General features: G+C 46.4%; 1 protein-coding gene across 5 annotated transcripts in view; it reads right to left on the reverse strand.

The window, feature by feature from the left end:
* Window positions 1-13176, reverse strand: part of DDX31 (DEAD-box helicase 31) — a 67109-nt gene extending 53933 nt beyond the window's left edge. For all 5 annotated transcript variants that reach the window (XM_072960359.1, XM_072960361.1, XM_015249831.3 and 2 more), the window contains exons 1-6: window positions 12940-13176; window positions 8170-8426; window positions 7989-8064; window positions 6934-6977; window positions 5750-5820; window positions 4762-4826 (exon numbers count right to left, since the gene is read on the reverse strand). In XM_072960359.1, the coding sequence (XP_072816460.1) occupies window positions 4762-4826; window positions 5750-5820; window positions 6934-6977; window positions 7989-8064; window positions 8170-8426; window positions 12940-13041 (615 nt within the window). In that variant the 5' untranslated portion in view covers window positions 13042-13176. The remainder of the gene's footprint in view (window positions 1-4761; window positions 4827-5749; window positions 5821-6933; window positions 6978-7988; window positions 8065-8169; window positions 8427-12939) is intronic.
* Window positions 13177-13516: the final 340 nt, after the last annotated feature.

Here is a 13516-nt window from a genome sequence, read left to right on the forward strand (position 1 = left end):
TACAAAATCTGAAGGATAAAAATTTTAAAATACCTCTGAGGCACATAAAATAAAATTTGAATAAATGGAACAATGTATCTTATTACTGGGTAAGAAGACTCAATATTATAAACAAGCTAATTCTCCCTAAATCAATCCATAAATGTAATGCAGTTCTAACAAAAATGTCATACATATGCATTCTATGTGTATATAAAATATCTAAAAAATGCCACATGTATGCACATGTATATGCATATGAAAGTAACATATACAACCAGACAATCTGATTCGAAAGTTCATATGGAAAAATAAATGTGCAAGAATAATCAAGACATTTCTGAACAACATCAGATGTTAAAACTTTAAATCTACAGTAGCATTAAAAAATTGATACTAGCAAATAGAGATTACAATAGCAAACACAGTTTAGAAAAAGGGCAATTTGTATCAGTACTGAAAAGATGGATATTTCAAATGTCCTTTTACAAAAAAATTAAGTTAGAAATAAAGTTGGAATTAAGTTGGCATTTTTATAGGTGACATAAAACTCTGAAACTATATAAAACACTGATCAATTTTATTATGTAAAAATTTTAAATTTCGGAATGGAAAAGTAATACCTAAATAAAATTGAGTCAAATGACAATGTGGGGAAACAATATGCCACCTAAGGGAAAGGGCCAATTTCTTAGTTTATAAAGAAGATTCAACATCCAATTAAAAAATAAAAATGACCAACAACTCAAACAGAAAAATGAAGGACATAAACAGCTAATTTATGGAAATAAGAATTCAAAAGATGGCTTTTAAACATATAAAAAGATGCTCAACTTTATTCCTAAGAGAAATTCAAATTAAAACCATGATACAATATTTTCCCATCAGATAAGCCAAAATAAAACAGCTAATAGTGTCGATAAACGCACAGGCACACAGGAACTCTTGCACACTGCTGGTGGGAGTGCAAATTGGTATAACTCCTTTAAAGGTCAATTTTGGTATTATAAATAAAAATGCTAATTCCACTTACAGAAATTTCTCAAAAATATACACTTATATGTGTGCATAAAGAAATTCTAAAGTATTTTATAGAATGTAGAGTATTTATAACAGCTTTGTTTGTAGCCAAGTGTGGAACACCAGTGAGGGAATGATTCAATAATTTATGGTACATACAGGCAGTGGACTACTAGGCAGCCATTAAAAAAACAAGGCAGATCAACATGGTGTTAAGAAACCATCCCCAACATATAAGTGAATAAGAGCAAGGCCAGGAAATCATGCATAGCAAGCAACTACTTGTGTATCAAACAAATAAAAACTTCAATCAACTTCAATAGGGGCACTACGCATACTCATGTGTACTTCATATGCAAAGACTATCCCCAGGGGAACAGACAAGAGTCTGGTGATGGGGACCTTCGCATCCTGAACCACTCCGGGAAAGGGGCAGAATGATGCACTTCCACTATGTATTTTTTGGTACTCTTCACATTTTTTAAAACATGCACATTATATCTAAAAATAATAGGAATGATGACAGAAGAAAACAAAGTAATCTGATAAAGGTCCCGAAGTCAACGGGGCGTCTTGTACCTCCGAAGTGCTCACAGACACCTAGTGAGTGAATCAAAACTATGCTAGTGTAGAAGCTAAGCACAGAGTTGGCGGCAAATTAAATTACGAAGATGGTTTTCATGTTTTGCATGGGAAACATTTACCCACAAGGAGAAAAGGATTTGGAATTCAAACGAGAGCCGTCTGTGCTCGGCATCAACTTGGCGAGACTGTGCTGAAGCCCAGGTGAGGAACGGTAAACATGTTAGTACAACCGTCTTGATGCCACAGTGTGACGTTAGGAGATGCTGACATTTCAAAAGGTGTTACTACACAGAGGAGAAGAAAGAACAATCAATTCCTCACAGGGCAGAAGTGAGTGAGGAAGGATGGATGTGATGTTAAAAAAAAATCAGAGCCAAAATAGCTGAAAGAGTGAAAACACAGAAAGGCAGTCAGTCCATTCTCATTCTGTCACGAAAGTAATTGAAGGCTCTGCTGGGCGCCTTGAATTTGCTGCTCCCTCCAGATGTGTTTTTTACAGGTCAAATCCTTTCGCAATGAATTCCAAGGGCCTAGACTGAATATTCCTCAAGATAAGTGAATTAAATTTGGGCTTGGAAAACTGTGTCTACAGAATATTTTCAATCTTTAATAGAATAAGCTGTTATTGATATTAAAAATATTTCAGTAAATAAAAACGAGAAGGCTTGTTAATGGTCTGAATATAAGCCATTCAAAATGCTGCCCTTCAGACTGGCCACATGTCTGTGTTGACAACAGCTGATGTTTAATGAGCAAGTACTATCACTAGGCGCCTGGTAGCAGCTCCCACCTCCCCACGTTGGACTCGATCCTCGTGGCAATGCTAGGATAACCCAAGTTATTCCCCAAGAGGCACAGACGGATGAAATGATTTGCCCAACGTGACACACAGACCCAGGACTTGAGCAGAGCCACCCACCACACTGTCTACACCTTAGGAACGTAATCGAATCTCTCCTGTCCTCAGTTCATGGCTCCAGGAATGAGACAGCTGGGCTAGAACCAAAGGACCCATTCCAGCTCAAATATACGCCCAAACTCTGCAACTTTCCCGGAAGGAAAAAACCTCTAAGGGAAGAAGTTCTCCTGGAGTGTGCAAGCAGATGAGATTACCACATTGGTCTAAGAATTCACATTTCTTCTTCTGTAACCTACACGGGGCACGACGCTAAGCCCCTCGTACGAACCATCTCACTGCAGAGTGCCCAACGGAGGGGAACACCAGGAGACAGAATTCTCACTCACTCGCCTCGGACAGAACCAGTATGAGTAAGATGTAAATGTGTTCATTTTGAAATAATTTCCAACTTACAAAAAATTGCACCAACAGTTCAAAGGACTCCCTTCCACCCTTCTCGCAGGCTTCCTTAGGCGGCACGGAGTCTCAGAATCCCAGGGCAAGGATCAAACAGGGAATTAACGCTGACCCGATACGGCCAGTTCATCTATAGACCTCACTCACATTTCATCGCCTGACCTGTTAACATTCCTTTTCCAGATTAAGATCCAGTTCAGGACCACAAGCCGCATTTAGCTGCCATGTCTCCTTCACCTCTTTTAATCTGGGGTAGTGCCTTAGTACTGCTTCATTTTTTGCGACCTTAACAGTTTTGAAGAGCACTGGCCAGTTCTTTTTAGAATGCGCCTTGATTTGGGTTTGTCTGAAGCTTATGATTAAATTCGGGTTATGCATTTTTGGCAAGAAAACCACGGGTGTACCACTGCGTGCTCCACGCACCGATCAGGAGACATGATGTCGACACGTCTCAGGACCGGTGAGCCCACTCTGACCCCTCGGCTACGGTGGTGGCAGCCGGCTTCCCCCGTGAAGTTGCCCTTCTTCCCGTATCTTATGGAGAGATACTCTGAGACTGTGTAGACGCCCGATTTTCATCACGCTTTCATCCTCTCATTTTAGCGGCTCTGGGGATTCTTGCCCGAAACAGTACTGCCGTGGCATCTGCCGGGTGATGACGTCTCACATTTACTCATGGAATTCTACTGAAAGGAAGCCCTTCCCTTGTCTCATCTATTTAATCAATAATTTATATCGATTTGGACCCACGGGGATTTGTTTTAGACTACGGGCCATGATCCAACACTGTCTTTTTTTTTTTAATCGAAGTACAGTCAGTCACAGTGCGTCCGCCTCTGGTGCGCAGCACAATGCCCCAGTCATGCTGAGACATGCGTATCTTCGTTTTCATATTTTCTTCCATTAAAGGTTATTACAAGACACTGGACATAGTTTCCTGTGCTGTACAAAAGAAACTTTCTAAAATCTGTTTTTATAAACAGCAACACCCTCATTATTTTGTCACTCAAATAACAGGAAGGCTGGACACACATCTAATTCTGCATGTCCAGACTGAGAAAAAAGTAACCAATCAGCTCTCCTCACCTGTTTGTGAACCTGTCTTGCTCCCTATTTCTGATCTCACTGTTTCCTCTCAAGTGAGAATACCCAGGGCGTGTGCGGGGTTCTGGGTTTTGAGAGGACACCCACGCCTGTGGAACACAGCAGGCACACGGCCTCCCAGGGAACCCAGGGAATCCAGCTCTGGCCCTCCTGGCCCAGGTGCTAAGTGTGTTTGACAACTAAATTTCTAGGAAACGCTAAATCCGAGGTGGCCCAACTGTCACACTCACCAACTGGGTGCTTATTTTCACGCCTACTATTCATGACAAACCACCATCTTAAATACAATGCTCACCGTCCTCAGTCAGAGGAGCTGGGCCTCCAGAGCCAAAGAGGACAGAGGTGGAAACTCAGCTTCACGATCCCCCCACTCGGCCTCAGGAAGTTATCCGACCTTCTCAAGCCTCCATTTGACTTTTCCTTAATCAAGGTTAACAGTAATACCTTACAGCTGGGGGGTCTGGGGCAGTTAAGAGAGTCAAGAAAATAACACAAGGAAGCGTTTGGCCGGATGTCTGACCCACGGGGAGCATCTTACAAACGTTCCCTGTTAGACCTGCCAGGACGACCATGTGTTTACTCCATTCCACTCTGGGCACAGGCTTCAGATGCAACATGCTTATGTAATAAATTTAAAAGAGGGAAGAAAACAAAGCTAAGTGAAAAGACTCTCTTGGTCCCAATCTTACCGCTTTGGTTCAGTTTGATGGCTTCTAGTGCGCTGTGAACAATAACAGAAAAGCACACTTTACACTCACCTGTATTTTGGACTCCATTGCTTGAAGGGACTGGACCACAGGGATGCAGTAGGCAAGAGTTTTACCTTTTAAAGAAGCACAAAAGCAGTTAACATCACGGAGCCTGTGGATGTCAGAAAAGCACAGACAGCAGAGGAAGCTGGCACTGCTCTCCTTGGGCCGCCCTGAAATCTGGGGACAGGAGCGGCCCACCCACATCCAGTGAAAAGGGAAGTGACCTGTCTGCCACAACCCCTAGTTCTGCTTTGTAAAGTCAGTGCTTCTAACAAACCTGCAGCTTCTGCTCCTTTGACATCTGACAAGGGAGCCGATGATGCATCTTCCAGGTCACACAGAAGCTCAGCTCAGTGACTGTCACCCTGTATCCCCTCTGAAGCACCCCTAACCTCCCCAAGGAGCCTCAGTGGTCAGGGAGCATCCTCTGCAGTGCCCACGTTGGGAGGAGCCTGTCTGAACCCCAGAGATGGCCTCTGAAGACCAAGGAGAAACCAGGGGATGGCAAAAACTTTGGGATCCACCCGCCTGAATGGTGGCCGAGCCGGGGCAGGGGTGGGGGGCAGGGAGGCGGAAGGGGGCAGAGAACAGGGGACCTGCCATTAAGGGCACAAGAGGGTCAGAAGAGCAAGCCCAGACTGTTCTGGAACGCACAAAAGCAGTGTTCCATGTTCAAGCCAAAAGACTGGCATCCACTCAGCGTGTGCTCACCACAGAACAGTTTTAATACCAGAAGAAAATGCTCACTGCCCACTAGAGTGAGGCGGGGCAAAGCCCTGAGGCGGGCTCTGAGGAATGACAGTGGAACTTGGCTGCCTCCTGATCACTCCTGATCGCAGCCCCACTGACTGTCCCCTTCCTTTCACGATGTGAATGGATCCAGGGCTTCCCTCCCCCCACAAAACAAAGCAGCCACCACCCCTCGCCAGACCCCTTACGACACACCCGGCTGCACAACCACGTGGGGAAGGGCAGAAATTTACTGACGACTGACCTGAGCCCGTCTGGGATCTCACGAGAGCATCTCTGCCTTCCAGCAACACAGGGATACTTTGCTTCTGAACGCTTGTGGGCCCAAAAGAAAGAGCACATGCTTATCCATCGTGTATAGCTCCCCCACGTCTCCAGGCAGGGACGGAGGACACACGAAACGCAACCGCCCACATGCTGACTAGCACCTGTCACCTTAGGGTTCCCTGAACAGTCAAGGGGAGGGCTGGGAGACCTTTGACAGCTAGTAGAAAAAAACTTGTTAATTTTTGGGACTTTTGGAGCTGCAAATGTTGAGCAAGCCAGAGACTGGCTATTCTCTTAGACTAGTTAAACAGAAGAATGGGGCAGGCGTGATGACAGCTGGAGCCACCACAAAAGCCCGTCACATGCCCTCTCGCCTGCCGTACCGGGGATGCGGAACGATAAAACGTCAGGGAGGGATTCCCATGCAGAAGGGTGAGAGGATGCTCGTGAGCCTTGCAGACGGCCAGGAACCGCTGTCCCTTCCCCAGAAAAACAAGCTACGACTGCTGTGAACACACCGAGATGTGTGTTTTCGTGTGCGTTCAAAAACAGAAATCAATTCGGTGACAGCACTGAACCCCAAAAATGGCAAGGGGGCTCCTTACTTCACTCCTCAATGTTCTTACCAGTGTTTACTTCTAAGCGAAGGTGACTGCTGTTAAAGGGACAGCAGCAGACAGACGCGTGGAGGGGCCCTTCTCACCCCCACACCCTCACAACTCCATTTCTATTCTCCAGCAGTGATCACAACTAACATTTAAATTTTTTTTTCCAGCATCCCATTACATTCAACCAAATATTTTACTCCTATCTTACAGATGTATTTAATTTTTACTACTAAGAAGTGACAAGATAAATTCTGTATTTTAGACAAATTACTTTCAAGGAAACACAGACAACCATGGGCTCTTCTGCAGACCATCCTCTGGACCAGGGACCTCTTATAGTTCAGAGCTGACAGTGGAAGTGGACGGAGACCCAGTCTCTCCATCTGACAGGTGGGGAGGCCAAGTGGCTGTCAAGCCCTCGAGGGTCGAGAACCGGGCACTGCTCTCTAACGCCGGGGCACAAATGGGCTCTGTCCTCCACAGACAATTCTGATTTCATCTGGTTACACCCACTAAAGTCCTAAGAGAATCCAGACAGGCCGGGAACTCTTACCTGGTCATACTAGACATTTTTAAGACTGAATTTATTGTGGAAATCTAAGAGAAAAGACAAAAAATATTTTTGTTTATCGATTTTTTTCAGTACAAATGGATTTAACACAATTAAGGATGTAGAAAGGGAGAAAATACTGGGGAAAAAGTGATGATCATGATCAAGTCAAGTCCTCCCACCCAATGGTTCTCACCTGGAGGCGGTTCTGCACACCACCCCCACCACGCCCCAACACGGGGCAATGTCTGGGGAAACTTTCAGCTGTTAAAACTTGGGGAGAGGATGCCCTGGCATCAAGTGAGCAGAGGCAGAGGATGCTGCTAAACATCCTACAATGCGCAGAGCCGTCCCCGTGACACAGTCATCCATCCAAAATACATGGGGCACCACGCCTGAGAAAGCCTGCTCCAACCTGCTGCTGAGAAAGCAAGCATGTGTAACCCACCCGACGGAGCAGGTAAGCCGTAATCACGCGAGCCAAGGAAATCCAGACTCCCTGCAAGTCAAATGTATTTTCTCTCCTTACTCATAAATAAGGCTGGAAAGCTCATTCATGTTTTTTTTAAAAAAAAAGTGTTCATTTGCCTGTAGAAAATGCATGTTTTAAAAAAAAAAGCCCCTTCTTCCTTCAAGTCTTCATAACTAGACTTCCCTTAACAGCAAGATGCCAGTTCAGGTCCCCCTCCTAGGGTTCCTGTGACATCTGCCACCCAGAATAGCCCCAGTAGCACATCTGTCCAGTCATTAGGAGGTGGTCTTCAAGCCCAATAATTGGAGTCCCAGTCCTAAGTGAATCAGGTGAGCAAAGTCTTTAGAGTTCTTAAAAAAAGGTGGGGGTGGAGGGGTGGGGGCACTGGGCGTAAAGACAGTGAACAGAATCCTAAGCTCACTTGAATCGTCCTGGAACAGCACCTTATCAACCTGAAATCACTCAGGTAACTTGGAGCAGAAATAACCATTCTTTGATTTTTCTTCCTAGAACTGCCATTTCAGACATTCGGAATGAATAAACACATCCCCAAACCCGACCACATAAAACACCGAGAGATACTTACTAAATGTGGGTGGAGGTCCAGTTCGTGAAAGGCATCTGAAGTGAACACTTTTTCTTGCACCTGCTTTACCACAGGTCTGCAAATGATGAACAAGACTCAGGCATCAGTTCCAAGAAGCAAGAAAAAGGCAGAATACACTTAACTCCTTTCATTCCTGAAGGGCGTCTGCACCTGGACATACCTGTGGAGTTCCGGGATTTCAGGGTTGTTTTTAAACAGGGATGAAGTCTTAATGCCCGGTTTCCGCTCTTGGTTTCTATCACTCCCACCAGCCGAAGACTTCTTTGGAGAAAACGTTTTTGGTGCCTTTCCCTGAAAAGTCCCTTGAGTCTCTTTACCGGCAGTTTTCTTGGCTGGGAGACAGGATGCTTCGCTCCTCCGTTTCGCTGGGGGAGCCTCGCTGGACTCGCGGTATCTTCTTTTGGTGGCCTCTGCTTGCTGCGACGATCCCAAAAGGAAAGAGCAACAGAGGTGCATCAGTCCATGAACGCAGACCTCAGAGTGAAGCCTGACTGCCCACAGAATTGCATCCCTCCCCGCAGAGATCATTACGCCCCATATGTCAAGCAACAGTTTAGGGTCTGCAATCAGATTCTTTGACTCAGTTCCCACAACAGCTCAACTGATCCATCTACTAGACTCCTCCAATCATCTTCGCGTTTAACTCCACCAAGATGAAGGTGAGGATCAAGAAAAGAGAAACATTTTTCAGGCTGAATGTTAACAAATAGAGTCTATTTTAAAGGGCGCGAGGACCCACCTTGTGAAGCATGCAGGCTGAGTCAGTCCAAGTCCCTAGGAATCCACTTACGCGAGGAGAGCGGGAAAGGGGGAAATGAATCGTTTCTCCCTACACAAAGCCCATCGGGGACTACACGTGGGACGCCGCATCCCAGCCCACGCCCAGCGGAACCTTCATCACTGCTCTGCCCCAGAGTGCTTGGATCGCTGTCATTCTCTGCCCTCAAGCTGCTCCCCCAGATTCAGATGGCTTGGAGACAATTCTTCCTCCCAGTCTCCATTCCAAATGAGAATTCTGCTCCATCCATCACCTCTCTCACAATTACTTCCAACTCTCCTCGCCTTTCCCCATCTGAGCGCTGATTACAGACTACAACACCGGATATTTTCTCGCCTGTTGCTTATTCCCATAATATGAATGCTGTTAAATGCATGATGTCCAAACTTCCCCGAGGAGAACACCTGATGCCTCTATTTCCTCTGGCCTTCTCTTCCAGTTTACACATGAATATAAAAGCATCCTGGGAGTATTCAGTGCTTGCTATTCTGGAGTTTTCGTTTCTCTTGGAATATGTTATTTTCGTCTCTGCTGAAAATCATGACTTCTGCCTACACACCAGCCTGCTTTAGCCATGACCGTCAGCTTCAGACTAACCTACCGATAACAACAGTTCTTTGTTCCTGGCAACTGGAAGGAATTCTATCACTAAATAAGTCAATAAACACAACTCCACACATTCTATATTAATAGAGTAAGTACTGACCTGCTTCACTTTGTAAATTTATTTTTACGAAGTTCTAAGTATTCAGATAAAAAAGGAGATGAAGTCAAGTTTCGGGTCTCTGGAATCATCTGCAAGATGGAATGAAATGTGCAGACTTCACCTGGTGTACAGACCACAGACTCCTGGAGCACAGAAAGGCCTACAGGCCTCTCCCACGGCGCACGGACGTCCCACCCCAGGACCCGGACAGCTGGCCCAGCAGCTTCTGCCTGCCCACCTGCCCCTACTGTTCTCCATCCCACGAGGCGACCCATTTTCTTCCCGACCAAATTCTACGGCTTAGGAAGCTGTTTCTGACATTCACACAAGATCTGTCTTCCTGAATCCTACCTACCAGCCTGAAGTCTGCTTTCTGCCTCAGCTCTTGTACATAACATTCCTTCATCCATCACAGAACTCCTTCTTTCTTCTTCTTTGGATGAAATATTCCAAACAGGACACAAACTTTGGATCCCTTACCATCCTGGTCCCTCTTTATGCCCATGTCAAGCTCTCTCTAAAAGCAAGTGTCCAACATTAAGCACGGTATTAGACAGGTTTCCCACTGCTCTTAGGTGAAAATGTGTAACACGATCTACAAAGCCCTTGAGAATGTGGCCTCTGCACATCTCATCAGTCTCAGCTTTACCCTCTGCCGTCCTGGTCTTCCTCAAGTTTCCAGAATGTACCATGCTCCTTCTCTCCTCAGGGCCTTTGCACATGCTACTCCCACACCCATGTCCCCGCCCCTCCCTCTGGCTGGCTAACACACCCACCCTTCAGATCTAGGCTTACCTACTGCCTCCCTAGAAGGGACATTCCTGACCTCCTCTCCACCCTATCAAACCAACGTCCCTGTTCTTATTCTCTTTTGTCACACCCAGTAAAACAATAAATGCAGCATGTAATTTGTTGTGTGATGTCTGTCTTCCCCACTAGACTGGAAAAAATGACCAGCCTGTCCCATACAGCACTGAGTCCCCAGCACAGGACCATGTCTGGCACAAAGTAAATACTCAATAAATACTTGTAAGATGAGTAACATGATGGAATTACTCTTTTCCAAGATCTGGACACTTGTCTACTACTTGTTCGCTTCTCCTCCCCTCCCACCCCACACCAGCATCCACAACGCATTCATTTAAAAAACTGACCACTTAGTAGCTGTCAAGGAGCTTGGTTCTGATGATACAAAGATGTGCCAAGACCTTGCAGGAGTCACAGACTAGTGGAAGAGACAAAAGGGTAAAAGTGCAAATCCAAACCTATACTTGTACAACAGAAGAGGTACGAACAAAGGGATTTAAGGGCACAAAACGAGAAGAAAGACTACCATGGCCTTCAGCAACGGGGAGGGAGGCAGAGAAACAGGAAGGCTTCGTGAGGTGGCAACTGAGCACGGAGGAGCAAGGACATGGATCTCCTAAAAATCAGCACGTCCCTGAGGCTGCTCCCCACCCCACCCTCAGTCCAATGAGGGGATTATAGCAGATGATCTCCAGGGTCCATCTGGCCCCAACAGGCTACGCGCCCTGTCTCTGATAGTAATAAACATACTGAGTAGTTACTATACACCAGGCAGTATGCAGAATGCTAAGTACTTCTAAGAATTGAGTCATCTGCAGATACAGTACTGGTATCAACCCATTTTAAGAGAAGAACACTGTTCCTAACAATGACACTACAGTACCATTTAGGAAGTGGATCCTGTTTGGCTAGAAAACATCACAGATAGTTTGATCCCTATTTTGTTTTGCGCTGTGTTCTAGAATGATACAGACCAAAATGTTACCCAGCGTTATCTCTGAGTTTGACAATCAGGAGTGGTTTTGTTTTCTTTTCATCTATTTTCCAAGTTTCCTACAATAAATTTCTACTTTTCTCTTAAGAAAGAAAACATTCTGCACAGTCTTAGATACAGCACAATTTCAGCTGTCAAGGACTTTCCAAACCCAGTACATCAGCTACTCATCCCAAGTTCAGGCTGATAGCAAATCTGATCAGCAGATACGTAATCCTCACTCGTGACATAAAAATGTCGGTGCAGACAAGGCCACTGCAGACAGCTGTCATCACCTTATTAATATCCACTGGACACAGTGGTTCAAGCAATCATAAAACCAAATAACTTTATTTATTCATACAACTCACTCAACAAAGTATTAGTAGGTACTTTCTATGTGTTAGTCCCTAGGGATGTACCTGGCACAAGCACCTCACAGACCTCCTGACACAGCAATTCTATTACCCAAAACGGAGCCAATATGACTTTATTTTTTTATTACTGACATTTATTAAGTGCTCTTCTGGGCCAGAAAATGTATATTATCTCTCTTAACCTTCCTAACAACTTGATATGAAGTAGAAATTACTGTTCTCATTTTATGGATAGAAAAAGTGAGGATCAGAGAGGTGAAGTTAACATCTCCAAGGTCACAGAGCTAGCATGTTGCCAGGCTGGCATTCAATCCCAGGTCTGTCCTACCCCAAATCCCATACTCCCAACTGGTTCTTTCCTACTTCCCCTTCCCCCTCCTGAATAGATGCAGCTACGTATTGCCCAGCTGAAAACTCCTTACTCACAAGCCTCTAAGTCCTAAAGTTGATTATCACTAAAAATTTTAGTAATTCAGACAGTGGGTGTTAGCTAGCGTGAGCATATATGAACTCAGGGATGAACGGAACCGAACTTTGGCTATTAATTTTCAATGTAACTAAGTGTGGCTTTTTTTTTTTTTTTGAGAAAATACAGACACTCTCTCATTGGCATCAAATTGTATTCTTCCTGTTATTAGGTACCTTATGATTTTACAACAGATTTTCTGCCCCACAGCCCTCCTCTTTTCTAGGAGGTAAGTCAACCAACCTAAAAACCAGTTTTCAGCTCTGGCTTGGCTTAAATTTAAGGTACCCTTCTCTCACTTAATGAGGAGATTTTATTGATGAGTTGTGTTTTCTTTTCCCCTAACATTGCGTGTGGATGAAAATACATCACATTTTTTGAAAACTCTTCGAAGACACTTCCAGTCTCCAATTCGCATTGTTGAAACAAACGACTCTTGGAGTCGAGGAAACGGCGGCTAAGTTTAGAGACGTGGCTGGTGCGTGACAGGGCTGGGACTTACACCCAAGCGCCAGCTCCTAACTTCTAGAGGCGACAGCCTCAGACCCTTGCCACTACCTCTCCAACTAGTCCTCCAACTAGCGGCAGCCCTAGCCAGCTCCACCGCCGCTCCGCTCCCTCCAAGAACATCTCCACCGGGTGGTGATCCGCTCTTAGACACGTGTTGCTCAGCGACTCCTCCAGAAGCTGCCCAATGTCTGACTCCCCTCTACTGCCTTTTAATTCCGCGAATAACTCGCACCCAGACCGAGAGGCAGGGCTGCAGCCCGCGGCACGCCACGGCTCCGTCTGCGAACGCATCTGAAACCGGATCGGAACTCACCCGCCTAGCCCGGGCCGGACGGGGTCTGGAGAACGTCCTGGTTCTGGGGGCGGCGGCCCGGGGCTCGGGAACGTGGAGAAGCACCCGGTCGGTGGCTGCCATGCCGGCGGACAGGCGAGTCGGGACCTAGCGAACCGGGACCGCCGCTCAGCTCCGACCCACGTGGGACGCGCGCGAGGACCCCGCGTAGCTGCCCCGCCGGGTCCTGCGCCCGCGCCGCTTCCGGGTCCCGAAGGGCCCGCGGACACACGGCCCGCGCCCCGAGGGACCGAAGCCGCGGCGCCGGGGTCACCGGGAGGGCTGGCTGCCCCGCGTGGCGACCCTCGCGGCGTGGCCGGTGGCAGGGGATGCCAAGTTACACTCAACTCCTGCTTGTGCAGTTCTTTGAGTTCTTCTGGAAAACAAGAAGAGACGTGCCCCCATTTAACCGACGTTTCCTGGTTTGCCGTCGGTTTACTGTTTCCTCAGCACTTTGGTCGCCCTGGGAGACGCCTAAAGGGGCTTGGCGCTCGGTCTCCCTGCCCCTCGCCCACTTATTTCCTTCCCGCCCGCGGAGGAGGTGCGTTTTTGTTTTTTT

Source organism: Vicugna pacos, chromosome 4, assembly GCF_048564905.1.
Source record: "Vicugna pacos chromosome 4, VicPac4, whole genome shotgun sequence".
In the NCBI taxonomy this organism is placed as follows: Eukaryota; Metazoa; Chordata; class Mammalia; order Artiodactyla; family Camelidae; genus Vicugna; species Vicugna pacos.